At 46.4% G+C, this 24874-nt stretch overlaps 1 protein-coding gene across 4 annotated transcripts in view; it reads right to left on the bottom strand.

The window, feature by feature from the left end:
* Window positions 1–24874, bottom strand: part of PDZRN3 (PDZ domain containing ring finger 3) — a 268425-nt gene that overhangs the window by 45825 nt on the left and 197726 nt on the right. Inside the window, exon 1 of one of the 4 annotated variants that reach the window (XM_042235955.2) lies at window positions 14752–24874. This exon is cut by the window's right edge and continues 135226 nt beyond it. The exons of the other annotated variants lie outside the window; for them this stretch is intronic. Within the exon in view, the coding sequence (XP_042091889.1) occupies window positions 14752–14820 (69 nt within the window). The 5' untranslated portion in view covers window positions 14821–24874. The remainder of the gene's footprint in view (window positions 1–14751) is intronic. 4 annotated transcript variants of the gene reach the window in all.

The raw sequence follows: 24874 nt of genomic DNA, 5'->3' as shown, positions 1-24874 counted from the left end.
CTAGCTGGAAATAATAGAGGCTCCTTTTTATTGACATGAATATATTGGCCTAAATACATAATTTTAAAGTTTTTTATGGAAGTAGTTGATTTACAATGTTGTGTTTGTTTCAAGCATACAGCAAAGTGATTCAGTTACATAGATATGTGTATATATATTACTTTTCATAGTCTTTAAAAAATTTTAGTGAATAATTTTTACTAAAGTGATTTACTTTTCAGATTCTTTTCCATGATGATTTATTATAGGATACTGAATATAGCTCCCTGTTTTCCAAACCTACAGTTGGAGCTTATATGTTCCCCCATTCCATTCACTAGTTTTTTAGTTTGGCAGGGATATCGTTAATACCAAAAACATTTCATCTTTTAAATATACGTCATAGAGACTTTGCTGGTTGTTCAGTGGTTAAGACTTTGCCTCCCAGTGCAGGGGATGCAGGGTTGATCCCTGGGTGGGCAAGACCCCATATGCTTCAAGGCCAAAATACTGAAACATAAGAGAGAAGCAATACTGTCACAAGTTCAATAAAGACTTTAAAAATGGTCCATATCAGAAAAATCATCTTTATACGTCACAGTCACACCCACCACCTACATGGCACTTTCATACTATATAAAGTGTTTTCTTCGGCTTTGCTCAAGGAGTAAGTGTCAAAGCTTGGATAGCACCTTGGAAACAAAGCTCTCTCTGGGTACAGGAGCAGATACGGGATGTGTGTACACAAAAGGTTCATGAAGCGCTGTTCTAGAATCCAGAACTCCTTCTGCCCTGGAGCCTCTTCCTGGGGACCCCTGACCGCTCCATGGTTCCAGCTAAGAAAGCCAGCCTGGCCACCACGACTGGCTTTCCTCACCCCCCAACCTCATGACAGCCCCCCTCTCCCCCGAGTGCTTGCCATCAGCACCCAGGGTGCCAGTCCCAGGTGTGATTTCACCTGAGTAACTTGGCGACCTTGCCTCCATCTGAGTGGTGAGAGCTGTGAAGACGGTGACCTTTTGGTCTGCGACCGCTGCAGCACTGTCAGTGACCGTCCCTACTTGGCATACTGCAGGTGTTCAAAAAATTACCTGTGGACAAAAACAACCTAATCTGAGCATTTCCTCCAAACATACTGTATCGGTCCACCTCTGCAGAATATTTCTGGGGGAAGTATTGGCCTTACCACACCTCTTGAAAGCCCTGTTCTCTACCATTAAACAGAAATGACTCAGCAACAGTGGTACCAAGGATGTCCACAGAAGTTGCTCTTTCTGCATCCACTCCCAGAACTTCATGCATTCCTCTGGAGATGACAATCCAACATGATGATCCTCTCTGACCCGATTTTGGAGACCTAGCTGTCCCCACCTGCTCTAGAGACGCCAGCTTTCTCTCTTGGTCCCCAAAGAACAGCTTGCTTGACAATATGTAACAGCGGTCAGTGCAGTATCGCACCATACAGGGTCCAGGTCGCACGCTCACACATCTCAGAGTGCACTTGCACACTCCCACACCCTAGCAGGAGGAGAAGTGTGGACTCCTGTGCTTCAGAGGAAGAGTCTACTGTTCAGAGAGGCTCAGAGGACTTTGCACAGCACAAAGCCACTCCATGGCGCGACCCTGAATCTCCCCCTTTTACATATCAGTGCTGCGTAAACGAGCTCTCTGCTTTGTCTTCTCACCTAGGCCATGGATGCTGTGAGCACAGGGGCTGTTTTCTTTTTTCTCAGCGTGTGGCCCAGACAACACAGTAGGCACTCAATACATGCTGGCCTTAGGACAACTAGAGGGTGAGTCTCAACTGGGATACCTTGCGGGTGGAGTCCCTCTCCTGCTTTAATCAAACAATAAGGTGAACCTCCACCTGGAGGCGGTCTCAGACTGATACTCATGTGCCCCCAGAAGCTGCACACCCGCCTCCATGTATCAGAGGACAAAACCAAGCACAGTTTCTGGGTCAGTGCTTCTGCAGTTGACCCATGTTCCCTTGCAGTTTGCCTTACACTGTAAGTACAAGCTCACTGGTGTAAGATTTATTTTTGGCCTCCCTCCCCCTTCTTCCCATGAGGGTCAGCGCCACAGGGCAGGGGCTCTGCCCTCCACGGCAGTGCCTGATACTTGGCATGATACAAGGACCACAGAGGGGCCTCGGAGGGTCTGTGGAAGGAAGGAGTGAGGGGACCTGCCCAGGGTCAGGTCTGCATGTGAATTAGTTCTGAAACAGGATAAATGCTCTCCCTCTTGATTCCAGGCAAGTCACTTGGCTCCTCTCACTCTCAGTTGTCTTGCCTGTAAATGGAACTGATAACAGTACCTGAACTTTAAGGGGCTATATGAAAATTACATGGCATATAACACATGTATATTTTCTTGGGCTCCAAAATCACTGCAAATGGTGACTGAAGCCATGAAATGAAAACACACTTGCTCCTTGGAAGAAAAGCTATGATAAACCTAGACAGCGTATTAAAGAGCAGAGACATTATTTTGTGGACAAAGGTCCGAATAGTCAAAGCTATGGTTTTTCCGGGAGTCACGTATGGATGTGAGAGTTGGACCATAAAGAAGGTTGAGTGCCAAAGAACTGATGCTTTTGAACTACGGAGTTGGAGAAGACTCTTGAGAGTCGCTTGGACAGCAAGGAGATTAAACTAGTCAATCCTAAAGGAAATCAACCCTGAATGTTCTTTGGAAGGATTGATGCTGAAACTCCAATACTTTGGCCACCTGATGCGAAGAGCCAACTCATTAGAAAAGACCCTGATGCTGGGAAAGATTCAAGGCAGGAGAAGGGGACGACAGAAGATGTGATGGTTGGATGGCATCGCCGACTCAATGGACATGAGTTTGAGCAAGTTCCGAGAGGTGGTGAAGGACAGGGAAGCCTGGCGTACTGCAGTCCATGGGGTTGCAGAGTTGGACATGACCAAATGACGGGACAGCGACAACACAGGTATATAGGGCTATCCAGGTGGCTCAGTGGTAAAGGATCTGCCTGCCATGCAGGACATGCGAAGATCCCCTGGAAAAGGAAATGGCAACCCATTCCAGTACTCCTGCCTGGGGAATCCCATGGACAGAGGAGCCTGGCGAGCTACAGTCTGTGAGGTTGCAAAGAATCAGACACGACTTATCGACTAAACAACGACAACGCATGTATATAAACCATGTGCACTGAGAATAGCATTCAGTAAGTTATTTATTATCGCTGTTACCGTTATTTATTTTACGCTGATAGGCATAAATTTCCAAATTATGAGAATACATTCACCCTGGGCCTTCACTATTCATTCAAAGACAAATAACGCAATCATGGAATTGCTTCCCCCTCTGTCTGGCCATTTCTTGACTGTGGCTGCATATGAAATAGCGTTGGTTCTGAAACCTCAGGGCCATCTGAGAAGAAAGAGATGCACCGACACCCGGTTGACTTCTCTGTGGTGGTCGACCCCCTCCCTTCACTCTTAGGGGAACAGCCTCTGGCTCCAGGATTCCACTCTGTGGACAGCCGTGAACAGAAACTTCATCAGCGTGGGAGAGGTAAGACAGACTCGCCGAACAACTTAAACTTCAAAACCTGCAAAGTTTTCCAGAGACCGAGCCCTATCCAGCAAAGCTTCAGTTTAGAAAGTTGCCACAGCACGAAATAAAAAGGAGAAAACGCCAGTCCCGGGGCAAGAGAGGTACCCCTTGTTAAGGACTCACTCCAAAAGGGAACACATCAATGGAACTGCAGCAGAGGGTGGCCAGTATCTAATACGGACAGGATGTACAATATGGTACTCACATCGAGCGTTTCATAAGCTAGATAAAAAGGAATGGAATCCCGGATATAAAGAACCATTGAGATTCTCATGGGGAGGGGGCATCCAATGCTTCCACCTCCTGACGCCACGAGAAATATCATTATGAGGGACAGTAATTTCTCCCTCGGATTTTCCAACTCTCCAAATAGTGAGCAGCTGCCTGATGAAGGGAAATTGGTTCCTATCCTTTGGAGTTTTCTTTTATTAAAGTGCATATCACTTTGAACGTTGTGTGCCACATCCACTGACACTTTGGGCAGGGGAGGGAAGCAACTGATCGTCCCGTGTGCGGAACAGGAACGAGTCTGGTAATTCTATGGTAAACTGCAACACAGGGAGGAGACTGCTATCTTCCCAGATGTCTGACAAATTAACTCTGTTTCCACTGGTTTAATGCGCTGAATGGTAAGTGTCTGCAGTATTTGGTTTATGCGTTGTTTGTTCGCAAAAGAGACAACAGTTTGCTGAAGACTTCTTTATATAGAAACAGGCAGACACGCAAACTCAGGAAATGTGTTTATAAAGACTCCGGCTCTGACTCTACCCTTACAGATGCCTTCTCTTCTGTTACAACAAATGTTATGGTTTGGGAGAATTCTTTTGTGAGTGAAGAATGCTTTATGCTAAGAAAAAAATAAAGCAGTGTTCTGTATTTTTTCAAGATCTTTATAGCTTATCAACCCCTCCCACCATTACTATTCGTGATTTACTTTCCTTCAGAATTGGGGGAAGGGGATGGCTTTAAAATAAGATATTTCTTCTTAAGGCTTTTATTAATATTTGTCCTTTATCAAATATTGACTAAATTAAAAAACATCAAATATATATATCACTGTAAACAATGTTACAATGAAGACTTATAAACCTCCCACCCATTTTGAGAAAAAGAACACTACTCACATGTCACCTTGACAAACTGAACATCTCACTTCCATGAATGATCAGAGTGCCATGAATAGCCAAGAAGAATGTACCAAGGCGACTCTGGGAAAGGACCTGCTCTGTCAGGGATCAAAAATGACTGCAAAACTGTAGGAGGATACACCAGAGGCCCTAAGTGCCGTGCTGGTGCCGGGACAGGAAAGGAACCAGAAACAGCCCTGGCCATACAGGGAGGCTGGCACGACCCCATGACTAGGAAGAGGCAGACTTTCCTCCAAGTGGTATTGGAAAATCATATGAAAGATGAAGCTGGACTCCAACCTACACCATATATAAGACGGGAACTGGAAAAGGCTAAATTTATATTAAACTTTTAGGAGAAAACAAAGGCCAGTAGCTCTGTGACTTCAGGGTAGAGATCACGTTCGCCAACAGAGACTAAAAGCACAAACCGTAAGAAAAGACTATTTGGTGACATTCAATTAAGGAATGTGGTTCATCGGAAGACGTCATAAAGAGAAGGGAAAGGTATGTGACAAACAGAGAAACTGTTCAAAACGCGTAACAGACAAGGGACTCGTATCTGGACTAGTTTTTTAAATTCCCACAGGCCAAGAGAAGAAGATGCAAAATCCAATAGAGAGCTGGGCAAACCCTGAACAGACACTTCACCAAAGAAAAATGAACTCCAAGAAGATGAAGATACATTTGAAAAAAAATACAGTTGGCCCCCTGTAATTGCAGGTTTTACGTCTGGGGATATGAAGAGCTGGCTGCATTCACTACACTATACCATTTTACACAAGGAACTTGTGCATCTGTGGATTTGGGTGCCTGCAGGGGCTCCTGGAACGAGTCCCTGAGGATACTGAGGGTAAATGTGCTCAGCATCATTAACAGTGTGAATCAAGCAGATTCAAACCAGAGTGAGCTACCTCTCCGTGTTCGGTAGGTGGGAAAGTGAAAAAGTCAGACAATACCAAGTGTTGACAGGGACGGGTGGCAATGAGAATCTCTACCAAGATGATGAGAAATAATTTGGCATTAGTGAAACTGAAAAGGTACATTCCCAAATGCCCTCCTTTCCTCCACATCCTGTCTTTTCATCCTCTCTGACTGCCTTTCTCCCTCTTTCCTTCTTTCCACCTACCTACCTACATGTAATTACCTATGTGTCTCCTAGAGCAGTGATTCTCTAAGGGTGGTACCCAGACTAGTAGCAACTAAAACCTCATGGTGATGCACAGGACCCAGTGTTTTGACAGATCTCCCATGTGATTTATGATGCCTGTTCACTTTGAGAACCTGTCCTAGAGGGGTTTTTATGCCTTGAAACAGGTGTCAGAATGGAAGTTACAAAATGAGAGTCCATTCTCCTCTTCCACTGGTCTTTGCTATCCAAAAGGCAAAAAAGTGAGACTATCCTTAATACCCAGGGAGTATAGGAATGGGGGAGGACAGGTAGACATTCACATTCAGTTCAGTTGCTCAGTCGTGTCCGACTCTTTGCGTACTCGTGGGTATTACACAGGCTTATGTGGGGGGAGGTGATTTTGCAATACTTATAAAGAACCTCTAAAAACACTGATCCTCTGATAAAAGAACTAGAGGTGTGCCTAAGAGAACTATCTAAGACTGGCCACTGATGTTGTTTAATTGATGGATAAACAGTGAGACCAAGTCCTGCAGCTTGAACGTCCCCGGCAGTGGGGTCCGTATATCTTGAACTGTCATTAGGGTGACAGCTAACTGACTCATCATCACAAAGAAGTCCCTGATCAAACTTACTTTCTCCCAGTTTCAGAAAATCAAGATCCATTTGGGTAACAAGGTCCTTTATAAAAACACTGTCTTCTGGCAGGAGGATTCTGCCCACCTTCGTTCACATTATTCGGAATTACTTTCATTAGATTACCTTCCTGTTGACTACTAGGAAAGGGATGTTTGGAGTAGGACAGTTGGTGGTTAGGGTGACACAGGATAACTTTGGAGCTTAGGGTGATCCTGACTAGGGAAAAGGTTAAAAACAAAACAAAACAAAACCCTGAAGGTTCGTGAAGTTCTATCTGTAAAACTTCTGATCAGTAAATATGTAAACATGTCCTGATTAGTTATTGGTTACATGGCAGGACTGGGTGTGTGTGTATGTATGTATCTTTTATAGACAGAACTTCACTTACCTACAAGTTTTCACTTGTAAACTAGAGAGTACATAAAAATCTACTGGAAAACTCTGCTTAAGCAAAATAAAGTAACCTTTTTGGTATTGACCTGCAGATGGTTACATTTTTGATCCGCATTTGAATGTCTGAGAAGAAGAGCTTGTCTTGCTGCCTACTTATCCAAACGGCTTCCCTCACAGCTTAGTTTGTAAAGAATCCGCCTGCAATGCAGGAGACCCCAGTTTGATTCCTGGGTTGGGAAGATTCCCTGGAGAAGGGAAAGGCTACCCACTCCAGTTTCTAGCCTGGAGAATTCCATGGACTGTATAGTCCATGGGGTCGCAAACTGAGCGACTTTCCAACCAGTCCATTCTAAACGAGATCAGCCCTGGGATTTCTTTGGAAGAAATGATGCTGAAGCTGAAACTCCAGTACTTTGGCCACCTCATGCGAAGAGTTGACTCATTGGAAAAGACTCTGATGCTGGGAGGGATTGGGGGCAGGAGGAGAAGGGGATGACAGAGGATGAGATGGCTGGATGGCATCACTGACTCGATGGACATGAGTTTGAGTGAACTCCGGGAGTTGGTGATAGACAGGGAGGCCTGGCGTGCTACAATTCATGAGGTCGCAAAGAGTCAGACACGACTGAGCGACTGAACTGAACTGCGTGACTTTCACTTTCACTTTATCCAAAAGAAAACTTAAGAAAAACATTCTGCTTGATGACTAGTAAGACTGGGAAAGGGACCCATTCCCAAAGTTCCCTAAGAGACACATACAATGCAATATTCCCTTGGTGGAGAAATGAGAAAATGGGCCATTTGAAGTCTATGAATTCACTCTTGATGGTTTCATGCTTGCCTCTCCGCCGCATAGCCCGACAGCATCACACTAATATTATGACACCTGCCATACCACTGAAGGTGATACTGCCAGGAACACGGCTCTGTACGCTTCAGGGAGGATGCTACGTCCCCTGCTGAATCCCACAGAGGCAGAGAAGGCATGAGCATTGTTTCAGCTCTGGTGGGCCTCTACTCAGAGCTGCTGACAGTATTCTTTTGCACCTCTTCCTCCTCAACTTAACTACAGCCTCTCCCTGCATCATTCCTGCGGGTAAGAAAAGTCATTTATAAAAACTCATTTTTTTCCACCGCTCTGTATGTCTGTTTCTGCTCGCCCCTGCAGGTGGGTGACAGGAATGCAGCGACTGGGGCAGAGCCTTCCCCGGTGACCCCCGGCTGCCTGCCTCAGGGCCTTGTGCAGCTGTATCCGTGGGAGCCATTAGAGGCTGGGGACCTGGGCTCATTTGTCACTGTGCAAACCTTTCCAGACCAAGGTGGGACCCAGTTGAGCCATTCCTCATTCAGAAGCTAATTTGGTAAGCACGTCCTGATTAGTTATTGGTTATGTGTCAGGACCAGGGGTGTCACAGAGAACAGGCAGTGTCCCCACCTTCATGTTTTCCTGGGTGCTGGAGACAAATGATAAGCAAGTTAATAAGTGTGTGAGCTGTGACAATGCCAGAAAGGAAATAAACTCTGCACAGAGGGGTCAAAGCTGGTGGAGGTGGGGGGAGCCTCAGATCAGGGGAGCTCTCAAGGGAGAGGGACATTTAAGCTGCAGCCTCAAGGACGCGTTGGTGAACTACGTGGCAGAGGAAGGGAATGGGCCGTGGGAAAGCCTTGGGAGAGGAGGAGGGTTCTGGGTACTGAAAGCAGCCTGTGGGGACCAGGGCAGGTGAGGAGGGGTAAGGAGTGAGGCGTGAGGCTACGGAGCCACAGAGGAGGCCAGCGTAGGCAGGGCCCTCCCTGCAGTCTCCGGTAAACAGCTCCTCTTACACCAAGGGCCCTGGGGAGCCAGGGAGCGAGGCACAGAGAAGCTCAGGGCTCAGCGGTTGCCTGGGTGAACATGTTGCCCAAATGAATGAAAAATACCTGTCTGTATCCCTCTGCTCTCCCTCCTCACTCTCCTGGGTCCCAATCAGGGTCATCTCATCTAGCAGCTAGCTGTCTTTCAGGGTTCCTAACTAGTTCCCTTGTTTCTTTTCTTGCTCTTCAGCTCTCACCGACACATACAAAATCCAACATGTTCAATCAGCCCATGTGCTGAGGTAAATGTGGTGATGAAACCCTCCAGGAAGTCACAGTATAATAGAGGTGGTTCGAAGAGCAAAGAACTACAGAGACCAAGTGGAAGGAGGCACAGGGATAGAGTGATGCGCAGGGCCTTTGGGATGGCTCAGCAGAGGGATTCATGGGTGCACAGGGCATCATGGGAAGGCAAAGTGCAGGGATTCAGAGGTGCACAGGGCATCATGGGAAGGCTCAGTGCAGGGGTCCAGGGGTGCACAGGGCATCATGGGAAGGCTCAGTGCAGGGGTCCAGGGGTGCACAGGGCATCATGGGAAGGCTCAGTGCAGGGGTCCAGGGGTGCACAGGGCATCATGGGAAGGCTCAGTGCAGGGGTCCAGGGGTGCACAGGGCATCATGGGAAGGCTCAGTGCAGGGATCCAGGGGTGTGCACGGCAGCATGGGAAGCTCAGTAGAGGAATACAAGGGTGTGCATGGCCTCATGGGAACACTCAGAAGAATATCTAAGCTGGGTGGTGGTTAACTGGGCTTAGTTCTATGGGGAAAGCAGGACAATTCCTTTTTAGTTCCTCCATATACTGTAGCCCACCAGGCTCCGCCATCCATGGGATTCTCCAGGCAAGAATACTGGAGTGGGTTGCCATTTCCTTCTCCAGGGGATCTTCCCAACCCAGGGATCAAACCCAGGTCTCCTGCATTGGAGGCAGATTCTTTAACCTCTGAGTCACCAGGGAAGCCCATATCTTTCTACCTAAAAAAGAGACAGGAGGAAAGAGAGAAGTAAGCCCTGTTCTAACCCTAAGCTATGCCTTTTCATTTCTTAACATGAAAGTGGCTTATGATCCATTGTTAACTGAAGAGAAAACAACAGCTAGAGACAGTAAATGTATACGCGGAAAGCAGTGACTTTCTCAACCATAGACAGGCGCCGTACTCATTAATAAAGGGCCCCAGTTTGTCAAAGCAGGAGAAAGTAGGCTTTCTTTTTCCATACCTGCTTTGCTTAACTAACTCAGAAATTAGTTTAGTAACTTAGTTTAGTAAATTATTTCAGCAATTTAATTTAGTAAAGCCACTGCTAAAACAAAGGTTTCAGAATCTATTGATACCCTGTTTAAGCAAACACACTTCTAACTTCAGGAAAAGAATGCCAGGTTCGACGCTGCTGTGTAGAGGTCAAGTTTATGTCCATCTAATTTACCACCACTAACTCTGTACCAGAACTTCCCTGGTTCAGGTGGTAAGGAATCTGCCTGCAATGCAGGAGAGCTGGATTTGATCTGTGGGTCGGGAAGATTCCCTAGAGAAGGGAATGGCAACCCACTCTAGTATTCTTGCCTGGAGAATCCCATGGACAGAAGAGCCTGGTGGGCCACAGCCCATGGGTCTCAGTGGACTCAGTTGCTTTCGCTTTAAAGCAGTAAACTCACCTGAGTACTGAATGTAGCTAATTAAATATGAAAATAAGACTGTGTACTGTCAAGTTTCCAGAATAGTCCTTAAACTTGCAGATCTGCACTAGCATTTAGTACAGAAATCTGTTTTTTTTTTTTTTTTTTTTTTTTAAACCAACTAACGTATCAATAGATTGACAGAGAAAGGGTCACAAAGACTTATATCTTTAGTTTTCTGGCAAGTTACAGTTACTGGGTAGAATCTTTGCTGTTCAAAACCAACAACATTAATGGCCTAAAAAGGGCACAAATTCCTCTTCTAAAGGATTCTTTGTTACTAAGAAGTAAAACAAAAGGAGCTTTCTCAAATCATCTGTTCTAAAGTTGCTTGGGTGGGGGGCGGGGGGTCAGTGAGAACTCTTAGTAACTCTCGAGCTCTTTGCTCACCACTCCCCTCTCCACCCTGCCCCAGTGTGAGGGACCAGAGGTTCCCTAGAAACGCCTCTCATTTGTAAGAGAACAGGCCCAAAGGAGAGAAGGATGACAGCTGCCAAGCAGCACAGGTCCATCCCGATGTGAGAATGTGGTGTCTGCATGACAGCCCCACAAAGGCGAGGGCAAACTCACAACAAGTGTCCCGTGTTAACACTGGTGGTCAACTCATGGACCGTGATGAAAACGATTTATACAAGAGAAGACTGACTGCACAAACCTTGGAATCAGATGTGGCTCACAGCCCCGTTCATAAGTCCTTTCGGTTTCACTTTCTTCATCTTTGAAATGGGATAGTAACATTACCTATCTCCTGGTGCTGCTGTGGCAGAAATGCACGGTCACCACTTAGCACAGCACCAGCATATAGTACGCGCTCAATAAGCAATACTATAGAGTGTGGGATCGACATATACACACTACTATATATAAAGCAAACAAGAATCTGCTATACAGCACACGGAACTAAATTCAATGTCTTGTAATAACCTATAACAGAAAAGAGTCTGAAAAAGGATACGTATATATGTATAACTGAATCACTTTGCTGTATACTTGAAACACTGTAAATCAAATATACTTCAATAAGAGAATAAAAATTAAAAATAATACTGTGGTTGCTGAAAAGAGCATCACTGTCATTTATCAGTATTTTTTTTTTTGCCATCTTGAAAATCTGCATGAAGGTTTTAGTGAATGTGTTAGTTGTTATAACTAACACCAGAATGACTTCTCTGTTGGGTCATCAAGCTGCAAAGGCCACTATTCTACCAAGAGTCTCTGGCTGACATCAGAAGAGGCAGAAGGAATGAATGTTCAGCCTAGTGGATCCCTGCTTCCCCGCAACCCCCGACTCCAGGTCTCCATTCGTGAGAAGAGCCCCGTCAAAGCATCCACAAGCTGGCTTCCCCCTGGTCCTGAAGGAGCACTGCTGGGTGGAGGGCTGGTGCCTGGCTTATGATGGAGTCACGGGCACGAAGCCGACCGAGGGGTAGACTTCCCCATCTCTGCTCACACATCCCCTACCTGACAACAGGTCATCAGCTTCAGATCGATTCAGACCACAGCTCCAGAGCTGTGACACTCCCTGTCATGCTATCCTGTGAATATGAGATCTCACAGGCCAATTAATTTACCCAAGTTGAAGATTACAGCCCTCGATAACCTGAAAGAATCTTCCCTGTCCTTTCTGCTTCCCTGTCCTTCCACTTCAACAGTGCTTCTGAGTATTCTAAGTCACTCAAGGCAAGCAAAGGCTTTCCAAAGCATGAAGCAGTTGCTAAGTTAAATCTTAAATCTCTCATAGGCATGGGCCCTGTCTGATGCTCCACAGGATGCCACAGTCACCATTAAAGCACAAAGCATCTGACAATCCCAGGGTGGGCAGGAGGTGCATCTTGTCCTCGCCATCGAAGTAGTGTACACATCCCCAAATATCTCAGGGCATTCCTTAACACACAGCCGAGATCACTGGGATGTGTGCGCTTCTGCAATGTCCTCTAATGACCAGGCAAGTTCGTGTGTTTTTGGTGTTTTCTTATTGTGATTAAAGGTACAATAAGGTATGTTTGCAACAAGAGGCACGGCCATTGTTCTGCATCATTAAGCTCACAGCAGTCCCAAAAAGAAACTGTGGGCAGCTTGCCAAAGGCCCTAATGAAGAGCATCTCTTTGAATTATCTCTGGATGAGGAAAGGATCAAGTCTGAGCCCCAGAATATTTGATCCTCTTTGTGCGGCTGTTACAAGGGCTTACTGAAGCCAGACACACTGGACCTTCTGCAACTGTAATTTATGGAAACCTTAATTTCTCTGCTCTAATAAGGCTTTGCATAATAAGAGCGGGAATGCAATTACTAATTCCTGCAAGTGTTTTGTGAATTCCTTTATGCTACGGTTCAGGACTCCCAAAGAATAGGAGAAAGGGGGGTTTTACTTAGTTGGCACAAGGGTAATGGGTCTGAAAAGTAGTTTGAGTTTCCTGAAAATAAATCTACATGGCTTCCTAAATTGCTGACAAAGTGGATTCCGGATGAAAGTCATTTATCAGCAATTTACTGCATGATGCTTTGGCCAGAAATATTTCCACATAAATTTACCTAGTAACAAACACACACACAACACCTAGGCTTTCTCTTTTTGGGGGCTGAGGGGGAAGAGCCCAAATAACACAGATGCATAACGTACAGGTTAATGCAGATTTGCAGAAAATGTGGTAGGATGACCTTTTGGAGGGTGTCAGTTTAATTATTACATCTACAGCAATGTACGTGAAATAGTATTTTCATGCATTGATGGTTAAAACAACAAAAAAAAGCAAGCTATTAATACTACATTTTTACGCAGAGTTTTTGTCTTATATGCATCGGTGAGCATCTGTATATAACCACCTTGGTGATGGTTCTGTTGTTCTACTTGTTTCCCTTCTAAATTCCTCACTCTCTGAGAACCGGGGCTCACTGCACGTGATAACTTGGCAAATTTAGGATTACAACATCAATGTATGTTAACAAGAGAGCCAGATCTCCAGGGGCAATAGCACTTCTACCCAGACCTCCAAAGTGCCCCTGGACTGCTCTGAAAGGAGCAGAATCCAGCACATCCCTGAGCAAGAGGTCATACGTCAGATGTATTATTTCCAAAATTTATTTAAGATGCTTGTTTTTTGAAAGGTATGTGCTCTTCACAGAGGAGAGTGGCCTGGGTGCCTAAGCCCCAAAAGATTTGTTTTGACCCTCTCTATGCCTCAGTGCAGAAACACACACACACACACACACACACACACACACACACACACAGACACACACCCGCACACACAGCCCACACAGCCCTCTTTCATTCACTCAGTTACTCTATCATTAGATTTTTGTCCAGAGGCAGCCAACTCACAAATCTTGCTGTATATTTAATGTTAAGCGCCATCTGCTGGCTCATGCAAAAATAGCACCCAATCGACAGCTAACCAAAATTTTAAGCCTAGCCCTTTTCAAGAATGTATTAATATACCATTTATTATGAAAACCAAACAAGCACCTTTTTTTCTCACCAACAGCATTCTTCTAATGTGCTAGTGTTAAAATTCCTTTGTAACAGGATTACGATTTTTTTGTGATTAACAGAGAAAATTTTGAAGGAGTTAGAATGATTTAAGGGGAAAAATATCTTACATTGTCAGGTATAACGGTGTGAAAATCTCCTAGTACAAGGGAAGACTGAAGCATTAGGAAGCACTCAACATGAACATAAGGTAAGCTCTCTGAATTGTGCTGTAAATACTCCGTTTCATCCCCACTGAAATTTCCCACTGGTGATGCTGCAGAAGTTTAGAGAAGCCATGCGCTGTGGAAGATAGCAGCCAAACCCACGCCACTCGCTCTGGAAGTTCTTAAACTTTTCACAGGGGGAGGTATAGAAACAGCAAGTGTGAAGCGTGGATCTGAACCACATGTCCTGTGACAAGAAGCTGCTCATAGGCTGCAGTCTGCGGTAGAGGCCCATGCTCTCCTGAAAGGAGCGCCTTCCAACTATTTGTAAACAGAGACAAAACCGGGCCAACATTAATCATCTTCCATGTCTCCCACAACTTGTTCAAAGGGTGTGTGACCACGCGCTGACCCTGCCTAGGACATCTGTCCGCCACTCTGGAGAGAGCAGACGGTGGAAACAGCTTTGGAACATTGCAGCTTGAAACACACTATGATCCTCTATTTAAATACTCAAATACAGGCACCCAGGGGCCACTGTCAAGGAAATCACCTAACAGACTTCATAGAAAACATACAGAAATGTCAGAAAGGCTGTTTCCTTTCAAACACACACACACACACACACACACACACACACACACACGTGCAGAAATCCCCAGTTCCTTTCCCAGGAGTTACGCTCAGCCAGGTGACTGCCCGGCCACTCCCACAGGCTAAGAGGCAGCGCGTTACCTGACAAACTTCGTAGAGTAGTTTGTACTGCTCCTCCGGCTTCTGCAGGCTGCACAAACTGCATCCCATGTTTAGAGATCTGGCAGAGGCAGGCTGCAGGACTCGCCGGCGCCCGGGAGGAGCAGCACTCTCAGCATGCAGGCATGAAGGTGTCCTCAGAGAGCCTCAGGTGCCAGGTGCTGCGACGCTGCAGGCTGGCGGTGCTCCTGGAGGCTGCCAACAACTCTGCTCCCTTCCACGCTCCCCTTCTTTCCCTCGCAGCAGCACGCACACACGCACACAGACATACAGACACACACTCAAGCGCGCGCGCGCGCACACACACCACTCCCTCCTCTGAGTGATTCTGGCAGCTGGATTGTGGTCCAATGCACACGCTATATATACTGCCACTCATGCATATTAATCAGCCCTCATTGACTATTCATAACAGACAATGATACAGAAGCTATAATTGCCAACTATGACAGTTGAAATTTCTAATTAACAAGCAAGTGCTCCAGTGGCAGGGAATAATAAAAGACACTAACAATTTTGCAAGCCATTTTCTGGCAGTTACCAATAAACATGACTGCATGTTGAGCCGGGTCTCTGAGGATAATCCCTAATGCACTGAAGCTAAGTAGAGATTCGTTTTTAAATATACCATAAAATTTGTGATGATATAAAATGTATTTAATGCTGCAGATAATGATGGCATATTAAACAGGTTTTATGGAATGGACATGTTTGGAATCACATTCCTAGGACATGTAGTGCTTTACTAAGATGCGGGAATAATCTTCCACATATGAATAAAATATAAAAATTTAAATTGTGAGATATATGCGTGAGTATGCAAAATAACCAGAGGGGTATAAGGACAGAGGCTGCCTGATAGGTGAGCAAGCAGATAATCACCGCTAAGGTGCATTTTCAATTCCCAAAGCGGAAAGTTATTTGTGAAAGGGCTGCCGGGCTAACTGGAAGGCGGAGAAGCAGCCCGTCTCCTGCCATCCCCACAGCCACGAAGCCCATATCAGAGCTCATGCCGTGGAGCTAAGTGTCAATGGCGACTCCAGATCTGTATTTAATGCTCCAGATCTGCCCAGACTTCTGTAGCTTTGCCCTGTGCTCATTCTCCAAGAAAGGTGAGCACAGACAGGACTGAAGAATTTGGGTTTTTGCTGCCTTGCTTCTTGCCTCCCTTTCATTCAGCCTCTGAACTACTATGTAAGTTTTATGGCTTTAAAACAAAACAAAAACTGTGTCTTTATAAACAATCGTCCCACTGCCAGACCACAAGAGGTGGTCCCATTTTCTCAGCCCAAATGGTTGATGTTGACAACTCTCACAACTGCTTCCTACCACAGCCTTCACCTCCTTCATTTTATAAAGGTTGAACTGTTTTTCAGGACGACTCCCACGTCTCATGTCGGAAAGGCATCAACGGAGCCTGAAGAATAAAGCTCCCTTTCTCTGGGAATCAAGACACACCTGTAGTGTGAGTAAACCAGTCCCAATAAACTTTGGCTTGTGCTGGCAGTACAAGCTACTGGTCCCATTTCTTGGACCTGGAAGGTGAGGCACAGGAATGGGGCTGGATCAGGTAATGGCCTGGCTATCTGCAAGGCGGGGAAGGGAGCCTTCATCTCAAGCCCTCGCCTGGGCAGGGGCAGCGAGCTGAGGTGTGGCAGCAAACAAAGGAGGCCACAGATGGCACTGGGCCGTGGCAGGGACCTCTGACTGCCTTTAATGATGGGAAGGGTCTCATGACCCATGAATAACTCATTGAGCCCCATTTCCTAATCTCCAAACAGGTATAATACAAACTACCGTGCAGAGTTTTGTTGCCAGGATGTGAGAAAGCAAGCAACTCAAGCCAAAACCAGAGGCCCTGTCTGTTCACCCCCGGGCTCATCTGCTGAGCCTTCCGTCAGGAAGTCTGTTCTCTTCCAGCCCACAGTAGACTGCAGATGGGCCCAAGGTCTGCCCTCACCCAGTTCACGTCAGGAGCCTCCTGCCCCAGGCTCTGCATCCTCTCATCTTCCCCTCCCAATTTACTCTCCACATGGCAGGCTGTCATCTGTGTATGCCTGTGTGCTAAGTCACTTCAGTCATGTTCGACTCTGTGGGACCCTACGGAGCATAGCTGTCCACGGGATTCTCCAGGCATGAATACTGGAGAGGCTTGCCGTGCCCTCCCCCAGGGGATCTTCCCAACCCAGGGGACTTCCCCCCAGGGACTGAACCTGCATCTCTTATGTCTCCTGCACTGGCAGGGATTTTTTACCACTAGTGCCGCCTGGGAAGCCCAGGCTATTCTTTACGAAGCAGAAATCAGATCACTTCTTTTGCAGGCTCTAAAGATCCTCCAGTAATGTCTTGTCACACTTGAATTAAAAAAATCTCCTCCGGGGCCTCCAACGCCCTGTAAAATCTGTTTCTTACCCATTGATCATTCCATCCCCATCAACCCCACCCCCCGCACCTCAACCCCACACCAGTGCTGTTTTCTCTCCCAGCAAGCCAGGTCCTTCCTTAGGGTCCCTGCATATGAAGTTCCCTCCGCTGGAACAGCTCCTCGCCTTCTCCTCCCCACTCAGCACCCCCATCTCAGCTCAAATGGAGACTGCTTAGAAAAGCTTTGGCGGGACATCTTGTATGAATTTCTTTCTCAGCTCTCTAAAGTGTCATTTCAACTCAATCATTTCCATTGCATCACTCTGCACAGTACTGAAGGATCCCGCCCACGCATGCTGATTTGCTGTCTGTCTGTCTCCCTGTCTAGGGATTTCAGCATCCCAAGGGCAGGGCCTGGGTCTGAATTTCAATCACAGTCCAGGCCCATGAGGGTGCTTGGGAAACATGTACTCTTTTATCAGAGTGACTAGATAAGGCTGGCTCTGCGGTCTCACCAACTCATCAGTTACACCGCAAATTGGAACTGCCACATAAGGAGGAAAACGGTCCCCATGAGGGTATCATGTTTGCATTCCTCCTCCAATCTTGTGGGCCTTTACATTATTATTTTTTGGCAAGGTTTAGTGTTTCGCAATTAGTTTTTTTTCTCATCTTTTCCCTGTACATCCCCAAATTAGTGAAGAAATAGGTCCTGGCTAAATGGATGGGGAACTTTCGCCAATCCTTCTCTTCTTGGGTAGAAAACTTCTAAATCTCAGCCACAAGCCAGGAGAGCTTTATTGCATATTACCCTGTACTTCACAGCAGTGTTTCTCAAACTTTGGGGGCTTAGGAATCCTTCACACTCTTCCAAAAAATTCACTGAAACTCCCCACAGGGCCATTGTGTATGTGGGTTATGTCTACTGATATATACCATGTTAGAGGTAATCAAATTTTAAAATACTTATTCCCTTATTCATTTAAAAGAGCAATAACAAATTCATTACATATTAATATAAGTCACATTTTTGGAAAAGCTACTATATTTTCCAAAACAAAAGAATTTTTTGAGAAGAATGGCACTGTTTTACAATGTCACAAAACTATGTCTCGCTAGATTAAAGACAGCTGGCCTTTCGCGTGGTTTCTGCATTCAGTCCTTTCTGATACAGTGTCATAGAGGAGCTGCTAGAAAACTCCACAGTACCGTATATAAATCAAGGAATGAGAGTGAAAGAAAGAGGAAAGTAACATCTTGGTATTTTTATGAAAATAGTTTTACCCTTCGGCGGGGCCTGAGTCACACTCTGAAAATGGCTGCTTTAGAAGGACGTGCCTGTGAGCCGAGTGCTGAAGAGCCTCCTGCTTGTGGGGAGGGAGAGAAGAACAGCAGAGAAGATATTCATTCAGATTCAATTCAGGGCTGGTTTTGCATCTGCTCTTGTGATTAATGATGTATGATTTGACATCAACAATGCAAAGTGCTCATGTACCCGTTATGGTCCAAACAAGACTTTGTTGGGATAATCTACCTTAAAACTACCCTTTACTTTGCAAAACCATCCAGGGCATCTAGAACACAGTTTTGCTTTCAAAACTTTGCTTTCACCGAGTAAGCAAGAAGCACACCGGTGTGAAGGGAGGCTCACCTATTTTGCACCATTCACAAGGCATTTCACGCTGTGGATACTAAAGGCACGAGAAGTCTGTGAGCAACAGGAAGTTATGTACACCAGAACTGTTTCTGAGAAAACAGCTGTCCCAGTAAAGATGGAGACTACTGGCTGCACAAAGGCACACGCTGTCTGCCGAAGATGCTGAACACCCTTTCCAAGTTAGTCATCGCATCACTGGAAAGTGCTCCCTGGGCTCAGGAGCGCACAGGGCACTCTCCTCCCTCTGCTCCATGTGACGCCCACCTCTTCCTGCCTTCATGGAGGTGAAATCTACAGTGCAAAGGAGTGTCACCGAGGAATACACGCAGAGACTGACGGACAGCATGGACACACACAGAAGGGGCTCAAGGTGCCCCTGGAATATCCTTTACAATCATCCTTTGAACTTCCATAAGTCACCGGGGCTGCTGCAGGAGTCAGCAGATGGAGACATCAACTCACATTCACTTAACTGCCGAATCATCTACCGAATTCAAGCGTTATTATTTCCCGCACACAGACAGGGGTGTTTACTCATCTATTTACCTGGAATGTGACCTTTTCTTGTTTCCCCCAGTGTCTGATGAGCCCAGGTCTCATCAAACTAAACCTTTCAGCCAAATTCTGTGTTCTTCCGGGAAGAGCCATGTCCCAAAAAACGAGGGACGATGGGGCCAAGCAGGGACCAAGTCCACATGGAGCAATGGGGTCTCTCCAGGACCAGTCAGCTACCCTCAGTATCTGGGAGACCTGTCCGCTGGCTCTGCCATGCCCTGGGCTCTTTCCAGCTTTTTCCCGGATCATACTGATTCACTAACTTGGCTTCTTGCTGGTTTGAACCTCACTCTCACTTCAATTCCTGTCGTACACTGTGGCTTGAATAATCCTACACCTACACCCACCCACCGCCACACACACACCCTCCACCCATGAAACACCCCCAGGATGCGGTCCAAGCCCTGAGCGTGTGCTTCTGTGCTACTCTGACCTCCCCTTTCTCCTCTGTTGTCCAAATGGACAAGGAAGCCTGCTCCTCCCTCCAGGAAGATCAAGGCCATAAACCTGGAAAAAGCACTTTTTATGCCTGCTAGGGTCTGAGTGTTTGTGTGTTCCCTAATTGTTATGTTAAAATCTGAATGTCTCCTGTGATACTGTTAGGAGGTGGGCGTTGGAAGAGGCTTGGGTCATGAGGGTGGAGTCCTCCTCAATGGGAGGAGAGCTCTGCTAAAGAGCTTCCCTGGTGGCTCAGTGGTAAGAAACTGCCCGTTGTGCAGGAGACCCAAGTTTGATTTCTGGGTTGAGATCCGCTGGAGAAGGGAATGGCAATCCACTCCAGTATTCTTGCCTGGAGAATTCCATGGACAGCAGAGCCTGGTGGGCTACAGTCCATGAGGTCGCAAAGAGTCTGACACGACTCAGCAACTGAACAACAGCTCTGATAAAAGCCACCCGCAGAACGCCCAGTTCCTTCCCCACATGATGATACATCTCAAAGTCTGTGACCTAGAAGCAAGCCCTCACACATTGCACTGGACTTCCAACCTCCAGAACTGAGAGCAATACACTTTCACTGTTTACAAGCCACAGAGTCTATGCTACTTGATTATAGCTGCCTAAACACACGAAGACAGCACCTTCAGGATAAAAACTGTTCCCACAAGCACCCTACTAGTTATGGCCAGGGATTCAAAACCACCATCTGTTCAGGAAACAGGTTAGTAACTTCTAGTTAACCCTCCTCTTCATCAGGGAGACTTTTCCACAGCATGTCTGAACCCCATTTAGTGAGTTCAACTGATTCTTGAATAAAAAGTAAGAATTGCTAGAAAGCTAAGTATGGATGGAAACATCACAGCTAAGAGAAAAAGCAACTTCAAAGATGTCAGAACACACAGAGAAATGTCAGATGAGTTGAAAGACTACATCATAGCATCTATGAGTGCTGTTTTACTTCTGAAAAGCTACCTAAGCTCAGAACATCTGCTCAGGACTTCAAATCATCTCTTAAAATGAAAGGATATTTTCCCCTTGCCAAATAGATGGAGGTGCTGCTGTCCTGAAGGCGTTCTCTCGGGACAGCAGATGCCTGATGACCGTCCTGGGTGCTGGAGACAGATAGCTTGCTGTTTCCACTGGGAGAGATTTGGAGAGAAAGTACCTGCTAGGCCCCTTGGGGGAGGGGGATGGAAGAGGAGGGGTCAGAGCAGCCTGGCCATGGCTGCTGCTCAAAGCCCATGTGGAGGGTGAATTCCTGAGTGAGTCATCTCAGTGACCCTAGACATGCTGAGAAAACACCTGACCCCCAAGGAGGCTTTTCCTCTGAACCCGTGACCCTGGCCAGGCTCCCAGTGATGCTGGAGGCTATCTCGGTCCTGCAGTGATCCTGGTGGGTCTTCTCCAACTACTAGATGTGAGAGCACTCCTGACAGCAGGAAAGAAGATTCGAGAAGGTCGGGAGTCTAGGCGGGAGAGATGGAAGAGGAGAATGACAGAGACCCATCCGGACATGGAGATGAAAAGTGGCTGCAGGGGACGTTGGGACAGGATGTGGGGGGACTAACATGGGGACCATGCACATCCTTCAAAGCCCTGGGTGGCTCAAGCTTAGCTGTGAGGAGAGACTCGGATGAGAGAGAAGGAGAGCAAGTGATAGCACTTGACAGCCTTGACCCAGACAACTGGAGAAGAGGAAACGGGGGAAAGAGTCAGGATCACAGCAGAGGGGCACATGGAAGTGGCTCCAGGAATGTTATCAATGATTCACAGAAAAGACTAGAGTAACAGGCTGGAAAAAATGGACACGAAGGGGCACGTGAACATTATTAAAACCACGCAGGGACTGAGGAGGAGATGTGATCTCATTAAGTAAAAAAATAACTTAGAGGTTACAGACTGCATGACAGACCAGTGTGGCATCGCCAACAGTTTGGATCAGGTGATAATCCAATAAATTGGGAGTTCTGACCTAAATGCGTAGAGTTTTTTTTTTTTTTTTTTTACATCTTTAGATACATTTTCCAGGTCTTGCACAGAGGGCCTTGCAGCCCTGTACGACAAATGTGAGCAGGTGCAGAGCCCAGGCTGTCGCCTAGGGATGGTCCCCATCTCCTTCTTGGGCCTCTTCACTGGCAGTCTAAGCGGGTGTTGCACCAAGGCGCCCAGGCCCCTGTGATGTTGGTTTAAATACAAAATTTGAGAGTCTGGGGACTTTATTGGTGGTCCAACGGTTAAGACTCTTGACTTTCCACTGCAGGGAGCACTGGTTTGATGCCTGGTCAGGGAACTAAGATCCCACATGCCACGTGGCCGAAACAAACCAACGGAGTAGATGTATGTATGTGTATAACTGCTCTACTGTACAGCTGAAACTAACACACACTGTACATCAACTATACTCCAGTAAAAATTAAAAAAATAAATACATGTTCATTTAAAGATAAAGTCTGAGTATAAGACCACAGGTGGAGACTACAGGCTGGGCTGCGGGCTGACCTACCTTCCTCCTGCACCTGGGCAGGTGGTGAGCTCACTGTGGGGTGGGGAGCCGTGGGAATCAGGCTGCTCCCAGCACGGCAGCTCCAGCCCAGGGGTGGTGGGAGGAAAGCAACATGGGAGTCATCGCCATGGGTGCAAATAAAAGTCTCACTCCATACCGTCCTCCTCTTGACTCACTGCCTCCTTATGAATGAGTGGCCGTGAGCCAGGCACCGAGATTGAGTGATGGACACAAAACAGAAGCCCTGCCCTCAGGGAACAGCCTCTCTGCACTTCACTTGTGGCCTCTCTAGTATGACAGGTTCTCTAAGCTCATAGATGACTGTTCCACTAGCAAATCTCAACCATCCCTTAGCCTTTGGCTTGGGCAACGCTTCTGCAGCATCTTTCTACTCACAGTCTGCCTGTGTTGACATCTGTGTGTTCCAAACTTCCAGCTGGAGGGGGCCACCATGATTTTTGATGTATTAGCCTCAACACTATTTACTTGATACTTTTCTGTAAAGCTATTCAGTTGGTTTTGTTTAAATGTAAGTATGTTCAAGTGAAATCTAATCCTGACTATAAATGGGAAACCATTGTGCCTAGCTGTGTATAGCAATTACAGCGCACATTACCGTCTGAATTTCAAAAGAAAAAAGGGGTTCATTCTTAACATCACAAATTCTTCTGGTGTCCCACTACATCGTGTGGGAGGTACATCCATTTGCTGCTGAACTTCAGCCTTACTGTGACCTTGCCCACATCTGTTTTGCCAGTCTTTTCTATCTCTGCCCCACCCCTCCAGGTAGACATTCCCAACCTGCTAGCTTCATTACTGAGGCTATGAGCTCTAACCAGCACACCCTCTGCACAAACCTCTGCAGTCAAAATCTGAACTCCATCCTTCAAATCCCATTCTTCTTCAGACCAAACCCCAACTTCCCTATCGTAGTTTCTCTCTCACTCCTCGGGACAAGTCTGTCTATCTTTCCAATCAGTGAGTTCAAGCTGGCAAAGATTACACTAAGAATCTGGGATAGAATGGTGACTGCGGCCAGCTCCTTCCTTCTAAGAGAAAAGCTACAAGGTCCCGGAGAGACAAACTCTGCCATGTTTTACGACCAATAAATAGCTTCATTACAGTGAGTAATCAACAAGCCAGCATTTACGGAACATCTGTGCTCCACATCGCACCAGCTGAGGGGATATGAAAAAAAATGGTCAAACTTTGTCTCTATATTCAGGGAACTCATCACCTTTTCTGGAAGACAGGACCGAACTGTGAATTGGCGGGTAGAGGGGAAGTCAGAGCTGCAGACAGGAACCCGAGACACACCCCTCCTTATAACCCCACTGGGGCAACTACAGCAAAGCTCCTGGGGACCGTGCTTCTGGGTCTGGTGTCATTACTCCAGCCACAGAGGCTGGAGCAGCTGCAACGTGAGCTGGTTGTTGTAAGATGGTGGGAATTCGGACCTACAAAGAAACAATGCAGGCTAGAGTCTGGATGTGTAGGGGGCACTTCCTGCTGGAGATGAAGCTGGGTGCCTGAGAAAGGCAAGCCCACGGGGAATGATGGTCTGGAAGGCAAAGGGATGCTGGGGCAAGGTGATGTCTGAGAAAGTGGCCTGGGACAGGTGTGCCTGTTGGTGCAAAGTGAGGAAGGTATAAATTGGCAAGAGGGTAACACCAGCGTAGAGCTCTTGTCTGAATTCAGAACTAGGGGTTCCAAGGGGCAAATTACTTTGTACTTTCTTTAGCGGATGTCAGGTGGAATGATAGCTGTAAGTGGGCTGGGAAATCCAGGTTCTCTTTTTCATTCCTGGTCAGATTTTTGGACTCAGGACATGCCCCTGTAGCAGACTATCCCTTCCGACAGCCTGTAATTGAGCCATAGGCTACAGGACTCTTCGTATCTGAAGGACCTTGGAGGACAGAAGTGGCATGAACTGGATGGATGACTTGGCCACTAAGCAGACACTTGTTCAATATTTTAAAATCACTCAGAAGATAAACAGGTCACTGCGACGGAGAGACTTACTTGAGGGGGGGGGGGGCGGAAAGCAGTGCAAAGTGAGGGTTCATAATTCACCTGTTCCTATAAGGTTCATGTGCTATCAAGTCTGAAATTACTTACCAGGCTTCTATCCTGGATTTATTTTCTATATAAAAGCGCACTTCGGTGAATAAGTAAGTAAACACTATTATGACCAATGGTTGGTTTTAAGAGAAAAATGCTCTCTTACCAATGGCAATACTAATTTTTTTTAACATTCTCGGGGAAAATAAAACAACACGATATACTTGAGAAGCAGGTATGAACCACTGACACTGTGCTTAATCTTTAAAACTGACGTATGTGTGTCCAAAAGCTAATAAAGTTCCCTCTAATATAAATGGAGGGAGGGGCAAGTAAGACACTGGATCACAGGCAGCACTCAAGCTTTGGCTTCTGATCTGATGGGCAGGGCCCAAGGGCAGGGAAAATTGAAGTGACTTAAAATAGTCCCTGATAGGATATATCTGATATTAGCGGGCGTGCTGAAGCGGAACCATAATACCGGAGAAATACAAGGGTGTAAACCCCATTACTGTGTGTCCAAATGT

This window comes from Ovis aries, chromosome 19 (genome assembly GCF_016772045.2).
Source record: "Ovis aries strain OAR_USU_Benz2616 breed Rambouillet chromosome 19, ARS-UI_Ramb_v3.0, whole genome shotgun sequence".
Classification (NCBI taxonomy): Eukaryota; Metazoa; Chordata; class Mammalia; order Artiodactyla; family Bovidae; genus Ovis; species Ovis aries.
Note: the sequence above shows the minus strand (reverse complement) of the source record. Positions and strands in the feature narration are given on the sequence as shown.